Source organism: Typopeltis vanoorti, chromosome 20 (genome assembly GCF_054136105.1).
Source record: "Typopeltis vanoorti isolate ZY-2024b chromosome 20, IOZ_Tvanoo_1.0, whole genome shotgun sequence".
Classification (NCBI taxonomy): Eukaryota; Metazoa; Arthropoda; class Arachnida; order Uropygi; family Thelyphonidae; genus Typopeltis; species Typopeltis vanoorti.
This window is the reverse complement of record NC_143568.1, coordinates 40799246-40818590: the sequence shown is the minus strand read 5'-3', so window position 1 is coordinate 40818590 and position 19345 is coordinate 40799246. Positions and strand designations below refer to the sequence as shown.

Below are 19345 nucleotides of genomic sequence, written 5' to 3'. Positions count from 1 at the left end.
GAACCTTATTCACAGTTATATTTTATCTGATTCTTCTAATTCATTATGTTTTTAAATTCCTACTAAAAGTCAACCTTTATAATTGTGTGTGTGTCTGTGCACATGTTATAGAAATCAAACAATTTAGAGGTCACAAAACCTATTACACAGTGCCATGCATTAGGTAGATTAGGTAGAAGACAGGTAAGATAGGAAAACTTTGGTTAGAATATATAAGGAATAAGATAGGAAAACTTTGGTAAGAATATAACACCAAAGAAAATTTCCTTTCCTTTAGTGTTACACAGTGATCAACATTCATTTCAGACAAATTATGGAGACTACAATCGTGTAAATAAGGAGTACACGCACACATACAATCATGTGTATGTGTACTCCAGATCATAATCTGGAGTACACACACACAAGCTATATTACATTTCAAACAGTATGCCAAAGAGACAATGATTTGATCAACAGTTATTTTACTGGCCTGACCTGTAGTAGAAAAAAAAAATTAAAATAACTACATCAAAGTTATATTCTATTTATATCATCAGCAGAGGACAATTCCATATAGATAATTTTATTACAGCAATAGTGGAGTCTTAATTTGACGTGAGAGTTGTTATATTAGAACTAAGATCCTGGATTATGTACAGTCCTATTTATAATTAACTCTTAGATAGAAAGGTTATGTGCCTTCCATATTCGTGGAATTTTTAGACAATCATTATTGTTAAGATTTAGGTTGATTGATAAGAATTTCATAGGCCTCCTTAAATTGACGTTCATATCATGTTTTGGTAAACAAGTGCCTTTCAAGATCAGAAAAGCCAGTTTTAACAATATGAACATAAATGACATATTATATTCAATAACTCTATGGTAAATCTGGCCTTTCTGGTCATATCCTGAATACTCTACATAGAAATGATTGGAAAGGCACCTGTTGTTTATATCACACTGAAATGCCCTATGAATGTAAATTTAAGGAGCCTGTGAAGTTCTTATCAACCACCCTAATCTTAACAATGATCTTAATAATGATGGTTTAAAAATCCCAAGACTATGGAAGGCACGTATTCTACCCACATAACCTTTTCATCTAAGAGTAAATTATAAATAGGAATGTACGTAATCAAGTATCTTAGCTCCAATAAATCTATCAATATGAAATTGTCCTCTGATGATGGTATAAATAGAATATAGCTTTTATGTAGTTATTTTAATTTTTTTTTTTTTCCAGTAGAGGTCAGACCAGTAGAATAACTGTTGATCAAACCATTGTCTCTTTGACATACTGTTTGAAATGTAATATTATTAAGAATCTTCCTAATAATAGATCCCCTGGGTGTGATAATATCCCGGCTGAGCTGCTGAAAGTTTTGACTGGCAATAATAACAACTATTTAGTGGAATCCATTCGGGACATCTATAAAACAATAGAATTACCTGAAGTTTTTACAACATCTATCTGCATACCAATTCCATAGAAAAATAATGCACAAAATTGCGAGGATTACAGAACTGTGAGCCTAATATCCCATGCATCTAAAATTATTTTAACCATCATTAACAAACAAGTTGAAAGACTCTTAATCAGTGAATTGGGTGAACATTCCCCTTTCAGAAGAGGAATGGGAACCATTAATGATATCCTAGAACTAAAAATACAAATAGAAAGATCACTTGAAAGAAATAGGAATATTTACATATGCTTCATAGACTTTCAGAAGGCTTTTGACCAGGTAAAACATAATAAGATGTTCAATATATTAGATAAATTAGACATAGAAGATCATGTACTTAAGATTATAAAAATGATTTTCACCAAACAGAATTATTTATTTATTTAACGTATGGCATAATAAAAACACATGACATCAGACTATATAAATACATATTTGTGCAGACAATAAAAATGAGACAAGTAATGCACATACAAATATCAGGTAAAAAAAGTCTAAAATTTTAAGTCTAGTTCAGATAGCCAATCAAGAGCTGAAGGATCTGCCTCAAAAAAGTCTCTCAGGTCACCAGGGGGGCTCTTATGCTGCAGTCCTCCACAATGTGCTGGATGGTTTGGTTTATGACCCCACAGTCGCATTGGGATGTAGGTGATCTTCCCCACTTGTGTAAGCTGTCTGCGCAGATACCATGTCCTGTGTGTATCCTATTTAAGCTTTTCCATAGATGATGTGGAAGCTCAATCCCTTTCGGATTTTTGTTGGGAAGGATATACTTGTTTAAGTCTGGTGGCGATTTCAAGTTTCTAGCCATTTCAAAATAACATTGAAATTGCTATTTACTAGTTCTTCAGCCAGTATTAGTGGAAGCTGTCAGGATTTAAGGCAATTCATATTTATATATGGGAGGTCTTCATGTATTGGCAACAGGGGATTGCTGTTTATTTTTTTGTATTCTTTTACTAGAGCATTTTGTCTGCACAGGTTCGGTGGTGCAATATTGCTCAAAGTTAGAAGCCAGTAGAGGGGAGTGGATTTGACACAACCTGTTTTGTCCTCATCGCTGCATTTATTTGAGTGTCGATTTTCTTGATATGAGGACTGTTTAGCCATACTGGTGAACTATATTCTGCCGCAGAGTGGACTAAGGCCAACGTGGAGTATTGCAGTGTAATAGCAGAAGAACTCCATGTAGAATCACACAGTTTTTGTATGATGTTATTACGGGTTCTGATCTTTAAAGAGAGATTCTCCAGATGTCTTTTGAAAGATAGTGTTCTATCCTAGATAACACCCAGATATTTAGGGAAATTTTGGTGCTGTAGCATTGTGTTGTTAAAGCTGACCTGAAGTTTCCTATTTGCCATTTTGGTGTTTAGGTGCAAAGAGCTAACCTCAGTCTTATTGAGGTTTGGTGTTAGTCTCCATTATGAATGATATAATCACGTAATCACAAGAAAGATATTTATTTAACCAAATATTTCGGTTAAATATTTGGAAATAGCAGACCATCGTCAGTGGTATTACAAGAACAGTTTAAAAAATACAAGCTAGAATACTAACAATAGATCATTAAAATTAGAAATATGATTTAAAGAAATATGATTTAACAACTACGTATTCACCTATTAACAAATTGTCTTCTCATTTTCCTTCTCCTAAAGACAAACGCTCAACTTTATCTCTTCCTGGAGTTTATCAAATTCCGTGCAACTGTGATCTCTCTTATTTTGGACAAACCGGACGTTCTCTTGAAAAAAGAATCCAAGAACATCAATCATCCATTCTTCACAACAAACCTGAAAAGTCTGGATTGGCTCAACATGGGATTGAAACTGACCACAGCATCCTTTGGTCCAGGACTCGCCTCTTACATAGATCCCGTTATAGGTTCGAACGTTTGTTCAAGGAAAGCGTGGAGGCCTTGCTCCATCGCCCCAACCTGAATCGTAATGACTGTATATCTATATCAAAAACCTGGGAAAGTCTAATCAAGATTACTCATTAATTTTTTTTTTTTTTTAATAGCAAATTCAATCATGTTTCTACTTCAAAATATTCCGTTTCATACTTAGTGATATAACATCACGCGGCGTGTTCTAATTTTAACGATCTATTGTTAGTATTCTAGCTTGTATTTTTTAAACTGTTCTTGTAATACCACTGACGATGGTCTGCTATTTCCAGACCGAAATATTTGGTTAAATAAATATCTTTCTTGTGATTACGTGATTATATCATTCAGTCTTATGTCGCAAGTATCCTTGAAACAACAAACTCCATTATGAAAGTATTCCCCAATGGTTCTAAGGTTATTTGTTAGGATATCTTCAGTTACTTCACAATGCTCTTGTGTTGGGTAGCAAGGGCTATATCATCCGCATAAGCAGTTTTTTTTTTATCTATTTGTCGGTAGATGAGATGTATATAAGTTGAATAAGATTGGTGCTAATACTGAGCCCCGTGGGAGCTCATTTCCCAGTACCACATGGAAGAACCTGTCAGAAAGCATGTTACCAATAACTTGTATGATGGATTGGCATGGTATGACTTGTATCAGCTTGTATAGTATCCCCTCTTTCCATACCGTGTCATATGCAGCAGAAAGGTTAACAAATGCAACAGAAGTTTTCAAGCATCTCTGGAAGCCTGCTTTGATATGGGTAGTAAGGCTTAGTACTTGGTCCGTACAATTGTGTTGAGTCCTAAAGCCTGCTTGCTCAACAGGGGTAACTTCAGATATTTTGGCCCAATTCTGTTAAGGAAGTGTCTCTTGAGGAGCGCAATTGGGTGATAGCTTTCTGCTTGATCTTGAGGCTCGTTGGATTTTAATATGGCTATTATTTTGGTTCTCTTAAAAGCTGTTGGAAGGTTTCCATCCTTAAAATGTGAGAAAAGAATCTTGTTAGCCATTGACGAGCCTTTTTTCCGCAGTTTACCAAGAATTCAGTGTGAACACCATCAAAGCCTGATGCTTCGCCGATTTTCACCTCCTTTAAGGCCTCAGTTATTTCGTCTGTAGTAAATTCTCTTGAAAATTGGGAACTGCCATCTGCACTTTGTCGTAAGTTTCTGAGTGTTCGTTTAACCTCCAGTGTGTGTTGATGATCTCGAGGGGCTCTAGACAGTGAGGTTGTTCGTCAGGCAATTTGATCTGGAGTCACCAAAGGATCTTTACAAGTGATTGGGTTACTTCCACCTAACTTCTTTAATAGGCTCCATGCTTTTCTACTTGATTTTTTAAAGTTTAAGTCCTCTGTAGTTTTTATCCATTTTTCTCTGCACTCATTATCAAGCTTCAGGAGTAATTCATCAGCTATGTCACAGTCGCCAAATTCTAAGTAGACTTGGTATAGCTCTTCACAGTCTTTATTCCAGCCAGGTATGTATTCCTTTCGGAAACCCCTTGGAATATACTTTTTTGCTGTTGATATGACTGCTCCAATGAATCTGTTGTAGTTTTCACTCACAGGAGGTATCCATCTTACTATTTTATCCAGTTCTTGTGAAAAATCCTGCCAGTTCACTTTTCTAAAATTCCATCTTGGTCGTGGAATAGACTGTATTATTGTCTATTCCAATTGGTATTTGTATTCCTACTTCTACCAATATTGGGCGATGTTGGCTGTGTGGAAAATCTTCAAGGACTTGTCTTGTTGTGTTTATCGGCTGATTTTGCAAATTTTGGGTAACAAAGCAGAGGTCTGGGTTGCGTTCCCTCTTCCATGCTGCAGCCTTAAAGGTTCCTTTGTCTTTTGCATCAAATATTAAGCTAAGATTGTTTTGCTCAGCCCAGTTTGTTAATGCTTCACCATTTCCATCATTATTATTGTAATTCCACATGGTGTGATGACTTTTAAAATCTCCTATGTAAATAAGTAGGATGCGGAAATATGGGAATTATTTCAGGTGGCCATTCTACCAGGGGAGGCTTATAGAATGTTAACCACTGTGAGATCTTCAATTTTGGCTATGATAGTGTGTATATTCTGATTAATATGTGCTGATATTAAGTGGGCATTCTCTATATTATTGCTACACATCACCAACCATGAGCTTGGTGATGTGTAGCTCCTAGTATATCGTACCCTGCAATTTTTCCTCTACATTTCAATTGTTGTTCATTATCTGTGAGTGTCTCTTGAATGACAGTTATGTCTATATCATTTTCTCGAAGGATTTTTGAGAGATATTGACTTTTAGCAAAACTGATTCCTTCAATGTTGAGTTGGCAAATCTGGAAATTAGCACCCAGTTTTCTTTTCTTGTGGTCCTGAAAAGGACCGTTTGGTAATTGTATAGCTAATTTTATGTGTCTATAGCCAGGAGATCGTTAAGATCTCCTGGCTATAGACACATGAAATTAGATGCTAGCAGTCGCCCTAGCTCATTTAGCATTACCCAGGGTGCACCACGTGGAGGTGAGCTAGGAATACACCCCACCAAACAGAAAATGTAGCTGTTTAACTCTGAAATTTCTGTAGTGAAAATAAAAAGAGGAGTTAGACAAGGTTGTATCCTTTTACCAGAGCTATTTAATATCTATAGTGAGACAGTGATGAAAAAGATTGAAAAACAAAAAATAGGAATTAGTGTCAATGGTATAAAATGCAACAATCTTAGATATGCTGATGATATCATTCTAATAGCAGAAAACCGAAATAAATTAATCAAATTACTGCAACTACTAATTGAAGAAGGTAAAAATTTGGATTAGATATAAATGCAAAAAAGATCAAATTTATGAAAATCTCAAAAGAAAACAGATCCAAACCAGAAATATTCATAACAATATGAAAATTTAACATACAACAGAATACAAATATTTAGGCACCTACTTTACTGCAGATGGAAAGCAAGATAAAGAAATAAAAATAAGACCAGCCATAACTAAAGATGCATTCTGGAAAAATGAAGATCTGCTCAGAAGTTCTGTGAGTATCGAGACAAAGAAAAGAATGATAAGAACATTAGTGTGACGAATTTTCACATATGGAAGTGAGACCTGGATATGGATATTCAAGAAGAGAGTAAGGCAACAGATAATGGCCTTTGATTAATTTATTTTGGTGCTATAGGAGAGCTCTGAAAATCTCATGGACAGAACATGTGACAAATACAGATGTCCTACAGAGAATGAGAACACAAAGATCTTTATTACAGGAAATGATCCAGAGAAAGATGAGATTGGCAGGACATGTACTGAGAGGTTCAGCAAGACAGAGGATACTAACAGCTTTAGAAGGAAAAATTATGGGAAAAGGATCAAGAGGCAAAAAATGAAGGACATGGCTTGAAGATATAAGATCATGGACAGGATCACATGGCTATGCAGAAATAAAAAGGAAAGCCACCAACAGAGAGAGAACTGGAAGGACTGAAGAAGCTACATGAAGAAGAAGAGGTAGTTATTTTATTTTAATTTTTTTTCCAGTAGAGGTCAGGCCAGTAGAATAACCGTTGATCGAACCATTGTCTCTTTGACATACTTTTTGAAATGTAATATAACTTGTCTGTGTGTGTATATATATATGTGTGTGTATACTCCAAATGATGACCTTAATATGAAGGTCAAAACATCTTGAAATGAAAGTAATTATTTCTAACAAAGTTGTAGTCTCCATAATTTGTCTGAAATGAATTGTAAGAATATAGAAGGAATATAGAATTAAGAAGTTGATAAAATGTTCTGGAAGCTATTGAAAAAGCTTAGAAATGGAGGAAACATATTATAAAAGAATCAGATGATAATGGCAACATGAATACTGAATGTGAAGATATTCTAGATGTCTGGAGTAATTACTTTGAAAGCTTGTTGAATGAAACAAGTAGTTACTGAACAGTGCTATAAAATATTCAAGAGGAATGAAATCAGGAGTATGTATCAATACTTCAGGTAGAAAATGCCATAAAAATACTCAAATATGGATGTATAAAAGTTTTACTGTAGCTGCACTGCATAATTCAGTTCGCCTGGTCTGATGAGTGCTGAATTCTGGATGATTTGAGTTGAGCTCTCATAGTACCCATCTGTAAAAACGGAAATAAAGCTGTTAGAAAGAGAATTTCCCTAATGGGTGTTCCAAGTAAGATTAATGCAGACATAACATGATAAAGAAAAAAATCATGAATTCAGATCAAATACAGGTCAGGATCAGATTTTCACTTCTAGAACAATTGTTGCAATTTTATGGGACTGTAACAAGGCTCTGTATTTAAGTTATATATATCAGGAATATAATCAGACAGATGACAAGGTGCCAGTAGAAAAATACTACAATTATATGGTGTAAATGGGTATATTGAGCAAAATATACACTAGACATTTTATATTTGAGTTGTAAGTCAGAATTTGAAGAGATAAAGGAAGATTGTTTGATGTTAAATCAGGAGTGAGATAACACTGCACACTATCTCTAGTGTTATATATCATCTAAATAATTATATTATTATGGAAAAGCGGCATTAGGCATGGTATCAAAAGTGGAGATGATTGTCTCAAACCTTTATTTTATGCAAATGATGTTATTATCTTAAATAAATCTCCATTACTGGTCTTCAGGATTCCTTATCTACATTAAATAACTGCTGTAACAAATTGATTAGAAAATCAGCAATAAAAAGACAGTGCCTCTGAAAATAGGCAGGAACACTGAAAGCATCAACCACATCCTGAAGGGGAAATCTATAGAGCAAATAAAAAATTTCGGCTATTTAGGTACAATTTTTTTATTGAAATTTTAAAAATAAATATAGAAATCAACAGCATATTCTGCTGTTGATTTCTATATTTATTTTTAAAATTTCAATAAAAAAATTGTACCTAAATAGCCGAAATTTTTTATTGTGAAGAGTCAGATGAATGAATTTATATGGAATAAAAAATTAGTCAAAACACCAAACTGGCTGTACAAAACTTACTTGTTTAAACCAATTTAACTTATGAATCTGAGAGCTGGGTTTAGAGATAAAACTGTTGATCATAGACTAGAGACTACAGATATGTGAGTTTCCCTTAAAATTAGAGGAGTGAACAGGTTGCATCCAATGCTGAGTCATTAAAAATGAAAATATTAGGAAGGAACTTGACATTGTTAGCATTCAGGAATGTGTGAGCAGATCATGTGGTATAGTCACTTAAACAGAATGAGAGAGGAAAGGTTAGCAAAACAGGTGTTTAATGTCATTGCATTTGGAAATTTGGCCCAGAGTCATTTAATGTTAGATAAGAATTCTTGAAATTCGGTGCTTGCCAGTTCACAATCAAAGCTCCTCTATCCTCGCATCTATCAGAAATGTCTATATGTGGGGGTGATGAGATATGGTTTCCAACAACCAAGGGAAGTTTGTAGAGTAGACTGCCAGTGTCTAAAACAGGCATTTTATGTAGAAATAATAATGCTCTGCATTATAAAGCTTCTTGCTCTGTGTTTTTGCACTTGATGAATATGACTTGAGCAACTATAATTGATGTGATGAGTAAAGCACTGAGTTATTATAACATTTTACAGAATGGCTACAAGGGAATAGTCTTATACTTTGGGTAAAGGTTATCAGCTTCATGTTTAGTCATGAAATGATCTTCACTCAATTCTCTTTTCAAATCTTCTTCTATTTAGAGGCATTTAACTGAGCCTCACAGATGTTTTGCTTTTGAGCGCCAATTTTTATCGGGGATGTCTAAAATGTTTCATTTTTTGTTCACAGTTTCAAAGCCCTGCATTTCTTTTACTCAGAATGATGAAAGTGACCAGCTAGTCACTCCACTGAAGCAGAAACTGATATATGCTCTTGCCAGCGATGACAGTGTTGCTTCTCTGACCTGATTTTGTAGCATACATGCTTCAAGTTTACTGTGTCAGAAAATTAGAGGGGGGGGGGTGCGCATAAAGGTGTTTTATACAAAACATCATTATTTGCCCATATACATATTTTTTTATTTATATTTCCTTCAGAATTTCTTGAATAGTAACAATATTCATCTGGGTTTGGGGAAGGAGTAGGGAAATAGCTAGAGATAAGGAAATTATGTCCGTTTATTGCATGGGCAGCAGACTTCTTTGATGTAGTGTGCTCATGCAACAATAATGCAGTTAACTCTTTGGATCACTGATTATCTTATCTATTATGTTACAGAGTAATTTCCCCCTTCTTTATGATCCATTGTGTTTGAGCTGTTAGTCGAGAACAAAAATTATTTGTATGTTTGTTTTTTATTTAATAATAATTTATTTTGTTGAGATATTGTGTTATAATTATTGCGTGCAAACTTTCATGGAATTTACAGGAAGATATTATATTGTTTATGTAGATGAAGGTGTGTTTGTCTGTTTTACTTTGTATTATATAACTTATAGAGCCTCCATGGCTCAGTTGTTATAGACGAAGCCCTTTGTTCGGAAAGACCTGGGTTTGATTCCCGTTGCTGACGTGAGGAACCTTTATCTGGTCTTTTGATGAAAGGTGAGTTAGCCTGTCTTATATGGAGATAGGGGGTTTGTCATTCCCCAGAACAGGCAAATTGGCTCTGTAAACACATGCATCTACAGACACAGGGAGGTATAGAGCTAAATGCATTATCCTCGAGTTATGGTTGTAAGACGTAAATGTAGACGTAAAAACCTTGACGTAAATGTAGAAGAGGGAGAATTAAGAAAGAAGATTTTTATTTATTTTGTATTTATTTTACTTGGCTGTTTTCTCTTAATACTGTTGTTTTCTTTGTAATTGTGATTTTCGTTTTTGTATGTAGTGAATTTTTATTTTCTCTTTTTTATCTGAAAATTTAATGGTAAACCTTTTATTTACATATTTTATTTTTTACATGTCATGGGGGGGGGGGGGCATACATTTGTGAAATTTTTAAAAATCCGAAAATTCCAGGAAAAAAATGACATTTCAAGGCTCTATATTTGGATCATATTGTTTTAAGATGGGCTGATTTCTGAGTGAGTGCCACTGTACACTGATTGTATGAGCAAAATTATTTTAGAAGAGCCTTTAATTCAGATAAAATAGTTGTGCTGTTCTGGTAAGATCTTGTATTCGGAATTAACTTAAACTCCAATGTATTTTTCACTGATTGCATCCACATTTTGTGAATATAAATTGGCTGAATTTGCTTCTATAAGTTTTACTGTTTGGTAGGGTATTCAGTCCAGTCGGCCCAAAGAAGTGCAGAATGCCTTACTGAGACGCTACCTCCTTGAACTAACTCAGAGCTTTATGATTCCATTGGTGAGTTGAATTGATTGCAGAGTGCACCAATTTATCAATAATAACAATTTTAAAAATTAAAGAAGTTTGCGATTTATATCTTGTTGGTAAATATGTATCTAGAAAGAATATAGTGAACTTTTTAACATTAAAACTGCTGTAATGTAGAACAGTTTTAATAAATATTTACTAAATTATATAACTGTTTCTCATTGTATATCTGAATACATCATTAATATGGATTATCATTAAATTAAAAAAAAAAAGCAATAGAGTTAGCTATTCTAAATCTGAATATGTCATCAGCGTTTGTATATATATATATATATATAGACTAATAGAAGAGGATTTGGTCAGTTGACCAATAGTATATTAACACTGCGTATGGGAAGAGACCAAAAGGCATGATGCAAGTTTCTTGCTTCTAGCTGTTTAGAAATCTTTTTTTTTGATGCATTGATGATTTTCTTGCAGCTGTTTCAGACATAATTATTCATGGTGAGGAAAGATGGGGTTCTTGATGATAACAAGTTGTGATATATTTGGAGAACCTAGGTTTACTTTGAGAATGGTAATTTAGTGTGGTAAGGGAGATATATGCTTCCATACCATTGTGGATTACTTCAGTGATGTGTTCGGTGCATATGCTTAGGTCAGAAGGCCAGAGGCAATATTTCAACTAAGGGAATGAGACATAGAAGTCATCCCACTTGGTGAACATAGTGAACATAGCTATTTCCAACCAACAGACAACTGTTGGTTGGGGATAGCTATGTGGGTGTTGCTTGGTGGGAGAGCTGAGCACAAGGCTGTGATCTGAAGTAGTCAAGGGAGATTCAACCTTCACAGTATACTTGGAGGGGTCACTAGTGAATAAGAGGTCTAGGATGTTTAAAGAGTGGTTTGCATTATATGATGGTACTCTGATGGTCATGTGAACAATTTGTGTAAGGTCATTTATTGATGGCCAATAATTCAGCATCTCTACCCATTTGGTCTACGTAGTTTGAGCAGGAAAGTCAGTTGGTATTGTGAATGTTAAAATCTCCAAGAAAGATTATCTTAATTTTAAGAAAGTTGGACTGAAGGCCATCATGTTGGATGTTTAATATGGAATATTTACAGCATTAGGAAAGGATTAAAAACTAATTTTAATGCTCCCAATATTTTGTCCCAGTCACTGAGACATCCTCATAGATTACAAATAACTCTTGTAACATACACAAACATAACACAATACTAAATGAAACACATGGATGACTAAATTCCTATCTAAGTGGTGTGTGTCCTCTATGGGTTTGTAAGCAGCCTAGGATGTAAAATGGGACTTCTGACAATTATTGTTTTCCAAATTTTGGGAAGTTTTATGCAACCTTATTTATTTAAGATGGGCTGATTTCTGAGTGAGTGCCACTGCAGATTCTAAAAACAGTGTTTCCTTTTTAAAGTTATTATGGTGGAGCATGGTGGTTTTCTATCAGGAGATCCTGTTATTTAGAACTACTGAGAAGTTCCATAGGAGCAATTCTATTTTATGTAATGTTGCAAACAATGAAAAAGTTCAAGAACATTTTCTATAATTAACTGAATTATTATCTGTTGTGAATAGACACATATTTATATCTTGATCTATTTAGTGCAACAGTTACATCGAGCTTTGTTGCTATGTCAGTAAAGGCAAAAAAAAAAAAAAAAAAAAAATCAACATTGCTATATCTTTAAATTAAAGATGCCAAGAAATTATATTCTTGGTTTCATCCTTTATCCAAGTGTAAGCAAACAAAGTTTGCAAGTGAAGTTACTTCATGACTGGGCTACTTATATAGAGACTAATGGTTGCATGTGAATTGCCTTAGTATCCCATAATGCAATGCACATAGCCTTACTGACATGTGTAGTGGCCCTTCCCACTACCCTTAAAGAATGTTAAAAGATTAACATTCTTTTTTGTAGCTTCAACTTGTGATTATGCTGATGTGCTCATGATGACCAGTTAACTTCTGGGGGAAATACTTGCAGTAATAAAATTACTATATTCTTGTGAATATGTGTGTACAGAAAATGTTATAATGGCACAAATTCTACTAAAAATTCATAAAATTATTATCAAAAGACAGAGCTTCCATGCTTATATCATTAGTGACAAATGAGTGTCTGTTTCATTACAAGCAACTTGCATGAAGCTGACACTAACATCAGTATTCGCTGAAAGTTTTTTCACTTGGTTATACTATAAATTAAAGATGCCAAGAAATTATATTCTTGGTTTAATCCTTTATCCAAGTATAAGCAAACAAAGTTTGCACCTGAAGTATCTTCAGGACTGGGCAACTCATATATAGAGGCTAATGACTTCACATCACATGATACTGAATCATAATGAAAAGTGAAAGTGAATATATTGAGTGAAATTCACTACATTACTACAATATATTCATTTACTACAATAGACTGAAATATTGACTACTTCATCCCCAGCTGCTCTCAACAATTCCACTGACACACCATTAGCTCCAGGAGCTTTTCTTTTTGGCAGATGTTCCATTGCTGATATCACTTCACTTTTCATTGAAATTTGTCAACAGGTTTGGAAGAAAATATCTGGCCTAGAGATTATAAAACATCAGTATTCATCCCGATTACAAAAAAAAAAAAAAAAAATCAAATGCCAGAGATTTGGACAATTAAAGAACTATTGCTTTAATTTCACATGCAAGTAAAGTTATGCTGAAAGTGATCCAACAAAAGTTGGAGCCATGTGTGAATAGAGAAATGCCACAAGAATAGGCAGGCAGACTTTAGAAATAGACAAACTAGAGACCAAACAGCAAACATGAGATGGTTTATGAAAAGAACAAGAACATTTCAGAAGGAAGTATTCATCAGTTTTATTGATTATAAGAAAGCTTTTGATTGCATGGATCACAACAGACTGTGGATTGTAATGATATCAGTGGGAATACCTGAACATCTAATTCTCTTGATAAGAGAGCTGTATGACAATCAAGAAGCATCAGTAAAAACAGTCTTTGGAGAAACAAGCTGAAAAAGGGGGTGCAACAGGGTTGTATACTGTCACCCCACCTGTTTAATATTTATAGTGAAGTGAATATGTTATGAGAATAGCTGATTTAGACAAAGATCCAGCTGGAATTAAGATTGGTGGCAAAAAATAAATAATTTAAGATATGCAGATGATAGACCCCTCATAGCTGAAACTAAAGATCTGGAGCAGTTGATTCTATTGGTTAAGACAGAAAGTAACAAAGCCAGACTTAATTTAAACATCAGCAAAACAATATATCAAAAAACAAAACAATACAATTTTTAGTATTACTTTTTTTGGCATTTCCCCCCCCCCCCCTGCAATTCTTGTGTTGAGACACTCACAAAACCCATAAAAGTTAGCAAAACAAAAAAAAAAAAAAAAAACTAGGAACTAATTAAAATTTTTAAATATTCATACAAATTTAAATACATCATAAAATCCTTCGAAAACGCATCAGTACAATTGATGCCTTTTTGAAGAATACAATTAATAAGAATACAATTCTGGCATCAATACAATTGATCTGGCATCACTGCACAAACCGTTCTGGAAATTTAAATGAACTTATTAATAGAGGGAGATAAAATAGAAATTGTTGAACGTTATGATTTACCATGGTCCAGAATCAGAAATGGTGGTAAATGGTGAAGATGAAATTAAAAGAACGATAGTCCATGGGAAAAAATAAGCAATGTTAACCTCCCTACTGGCCAATGTGGATGAAATAGTGACACCAAATTGTACTTCTTATCCATGTTATTCAATGGGTTTTAGAGCTTCGTGTCCAGATTTATCTTGACGTCTATAGACGTCGTGGCCGGTTGGGGGGAGGAGTGTGTGTGTGGGGGGGTAAACCTCATAAATATTCTGAAAGAGTGTGTGCAAGGCCACGAAAGTTAGAATTGTCAAAGCAATGGTATTTCGAATAGTCATCCGTAGATGTGAAAGCTGGATTATTAAAAAGAAAGTTAGAAAGCAATTTGATTCATTTGAATTATGGGTATGGAGAAGACTATTAAGAATCTCATGGATTGCAAGAATGACCAATAAGAAGGTTTTAGAGTAGTGTTTTTCAACCCTCTTTCACGTGTGTCCCAATTTTTAGTATTACTTTTTGTGGCATCCCCCCCCTGCAATTCTTGTATTGAGACACTCATAAAACCCATAAAAGTTAGCAAAAAAAACTAGGAACTAATTAAAATTTTTAAATATTCATACAAATTTAAATACATCATAAAATCCTTCGAAAACGCATCAATACAATTGATGCCTTTTTGAAGAATACAATTAATAAGAATATATTTCTGGCATCAATACAATTGATCTGGCATCACTGCACAAACCGTTGAATCATATCGGCCTTTCTGAAATATTTGCAATTTCATTATGGGAAGTCTCGAACGATCTGGAAACGTTTCTGCTACATAGTTGCTACAATGGTTATTCAGTTAAGGACTCACGAGGACCTGTGCTGGATTTATTTTTTATCAGAATAACATCTCTAATTTTGATATCAGGCCTAATACACTTGCTGTCCTCATGTGGTCCATATAGATAATGAATAAGAGTAGGGATAACGTGCACTCTTGTCTCGCACATGATTTTACCTCAGAAAATCGTTATGTATCTCCGTCAGTGCTAACTGCTGACTTACAGTTCAAACATAGCCTGTTTTGCTTTTTATAATTGGCTGCTTAAGAGTCAAAGCTGTATAACTGAGAGGAAACCTCCACATAGCCTTTAAAGGAATGCGGAGAACCGACCAGGGCTTCTGGCCTAATGCCCAATCTTCACCTTCTCGTGGTGCACCCTGTTAGGTATCTACCTGGATACTGAACGAATGAGGATGGACTGGCAATTTGGGATTTAGCTGACCAAATTGTATTCTTATTGGCTTAAACCAAAATACAAAATGATGGTACAACATGACAGAATGTCATGCCAGCTGGGGCGTCACGCAGTTAAACAAAGCCCTCGTTGTTTTCACCAGAGAACCAGGGCAAACAGTGAAAAGTAAGCTACTGGAACAAATCCTAAAATGCACCCCAACTCAATATCACCAAAGTTCAAGATTGGTACTATTAACATAAGAAGCCTGATTGGCAATGAAATGGAGCTAGCTGAGGAATTGGATAAGTACCAGATCGACATAATAGCAGTGACTGAAACAAAAAAGACCAAAAACTGGTTAGATCTTTCTGAGCAATAAATAAAAATGTTATATTCAGGCAATGACAATCAAGGAAAAGAAGGAGTAGCCATAGTATTCAACACAAAATACGATGCTAATCTTCTTGAATGGCAGGCAGTCTCAAGTAGAATAATGTGGGCAAATATGAGAATAGGGAACTGGACAATGAGACTTATTTGTGCCTATGGTATCACAGAAGGTTCTACTAAGGTAGAAGTGGAGGAATTTTTTGCGGCTTTAGAGAAAGCAACTGAAAAAATGAAAAAGGAAAAGTTGGTCATTGTTGAGGATCTAAATAGCAGAGTAGGATGATTGTCAGACATACAAAAATATTTTGGGAAAATTTGGAGAAAAGAGCAAAGCTAATAATAATGGTGAATATCTGTTGGATTTCTGCTCAGGACATGGACTGGTTATTACTAACACCATGTTCCAACATAAAAATGTGCACAAATTCACATGGAGAGAAGAGGCTAGGAGTAAGAAAAGTCTCATTGACTATGTTATTGTTGATAGTGATGTTTTCTCCCTGGTGCAGGACACCAGAGTGTACACAGGATGTGAAATTGGAAGTGATCACTATTTAGTCTTGAGCAGGATAAAATTGAATTTCATTTTGAAAAGAAGAACGTGTAAGAATGTTTTAAAGCGAATAAAAGTTGAGCTGCTCTCAGATGTGAACTGTAGACTAAAATACATAAAGATTATTGAAGAAAAAATAAAAGAATTTGAGAACAGGAATTAAACCTTGGAGATTCAGTGACAAGCCTTGAAAAAAACCCTGATTGATTCAGCCAGAGAGGCATGTGGTGAGGTTGTCTGCAAGGATAAAAAAATCAGAACTCCCTGGTGGACAGGAAGTCAAAGAGGCAGTGAAGGAAATGAAGAACGTATATCAAAAGTTCCTGGCAAATAGGTCAGCTTGTACTCTTAATGAACACAGAGACAAATGTAAGAAAGCTAAACACTTATAAAATTGTTTTTATTTTATAAGTGTTTAGCTATTTTTAGCTATGTTTAGCTATTTTAAACACTGGTTAACACGTTCATTGCCAATCACACGATATCACGTGATGCAAGTTCTTACCGAATGGCCAATCACGTGTTATCGCGTGGACGTCGCTATCAAGTAAAAAAAATTGGCCCCACACGAAATTCCAATTTTCAGCTTGGCAATGAACGTGTTAAAATAGCTTGTGAAGATTTGGTAAGAACATGGAAAATAAATATCGAAAAGGTGGCAAAATATTCTGTAAGCTGTTGAAAAAGCTCAGAAATGGAGGAAAGAGTTCTGTAAAAGGAAATAGAGATGATAAAGGTGAAATGAAACTGGTGAAAAAAAACATATTCTTGCTGTATGGAGTTTTTAATAAAAAGATAGATTTTATATTTAGAGGATATTATCATAATATTAATCCTACCGGCTGCGCTATTATTTAAATATAGGATTTTTATTAATTTAATCCTGTATATAGAAATGATCTCTGTTCAACAATTATTTTTTTTATTTTCGAGTGTACCTATATATTATATGCACTAGGGTTCACTCTAATTGGTGCAGTGACTTCTTTTTTGCAATTATTTCAGAATCCAAATAAATCACTGACTCAAGACCAAAATTCAAAATAAATACATTTAATATAACAAAAACAATATATATACACTTCAAACAATATTACATAACTAACTACAAATTTAATTGGATCCAAGGCCTTTTAAAAATAAACTTACACTTAAGATTAGACTAAACGCTTTGTTTTCACAATGACAAAATGTTCATAGCCAGTTTCTTTCTCTGTCACGGCCCTTTTCCGAAGATACATGACTTTATTCTTCATTTTCATAGTATCTTTTTTCATCACTCATGTAGCACACAGTAATTCTTCCTGACTCAATTCTGTCTCTTTTTAGAACATAAATAGCAACTTCTTCTTTTATTCACTAATGTTTATTGACAGTCTTAACTCTTCCACTTTAAAAGAATTTACAGTTCTATAATTCCCTTTTCGGAATCTACTATAAATCTTCCAATTAGTGTTTCTTCGAATATTCCTTTTAAAACGATATATAGCAATATATTTTTTTTATTTGTCAATACTTATTCCACTTTGAAACTTAAAAGTTCCACGATTCCTTTTTCGGAATATACTATTGATTTTCCTCCGAATCTAAATATCTGCCGGCTTGTGTTCTAATTTTTTATTCGAACACTCACCTTGTTTACTCTCCTGTTGCTTCGATACCGAACTTGTCAGCTGTCAATTACACATCAAACTTCTCGGCGAGCATGCGCATTCCATGAAACTGGTAAGCAAGAAGTTAGGTATAATGGCTGAAACGTTTCTGTTAGCGACAAGAGAATGTTTTCATAAAAACACAAAACTTAATATTTTAAATTACAATAAATTTGTTTAAAGTAGCACAACTATTCAAATCCAGTAAGTACATAAATTTTTAACTGCTTTACATATCATTTTTGACAAAACAATTTCAATAATGGTCATATCGCAGGTGCAGACAATGCATGTTATGAAACTAAAACTAATAAACATTCTAACATAAACAATACGTAAAAATATTCAGAATTTTAAATTATGATTATTTTTACAGAGTAATTACTTCGAAAAATTACTAAACGAAACAATCGGTGACAGCACAGTAGTAATAAACACTCGACAGGCATGCAATCAGGAATACATATCCATACTTGAAGTAGAAAAAGCCATCAAAAGCCTGAATGTGGAAAATCATCAGATGCAGATGGTATTCGACCAGAAATACAACACTATATTCAGTCCTGAAGATATTTTCAGGTGCAAACTTTGTTTGCTCTCATTGGGATAAAGGATTAAACTAAATTTATCATAATTTATAGAACAAGTAAAACATTTCAGCTACTTATGCACGCTTTTTAATGAAGATGGTAAATTAAATATGGAAATAGACAATAGAATCAACAAAGCAGTTTGGTAGGAAGTCAACTTAATAAATTTATATGCAATAAGAGAGAAATTAATCAAAAACCCAAATTTCGATTTGTCTGTATGCAGGATGAAAAACCTGAGTTTCCCGGAGAAAAAACCCACTTGCCTGTGCCAGAGATCGACTAACTCTGGAACTCATTGATCAGTAAAATACAAAATATTAACTCTTTCTTTTAAGGTTGCACGGTGATCAGCATTCATATTTACGAATTTAGGGACACAAAACACACATGTTGAAATGATTATTTTACTTATTATTAATAAAATAACACTTGAAGTTTCGACCCCTGTATTGAGGTCATCATCAGAAAGATACATGTGTATAGGAAACCAAGCTACATGCTCTTGCACTCTATAAAGGTAAATTAATTCGTGTGTAGAGGCTTAAGTGCTGTGAGGACATAATGTTGGAGGCTTAATGGATTTTTTACAACACTCAGAAAGGATTAAAAAAGAA

The 19345-nt window shown here is 34.2% G+C and overlaps 1 protein-coding gene across 1 annotated transcript in view; it reads left to right on the top strand.

Moving 5' to 3' along the window:
• The window catches only part of LOC150095391 (protein DENND6B), a 480236-nt gene that overhangs the window by 330785 nt on the left and 130106 nt on the right, over positions 1-19345 (top strand). The window contains exon 15 of the mRNA XM_090410571.1: positions 10596-10685. Coding sequence (XP_090266697.1) covers positions 10596-10685 — 90 coding nt within the window. The remainder of the gene's footprint in view (positions 1-10595; positions 10686-19345) is intronic.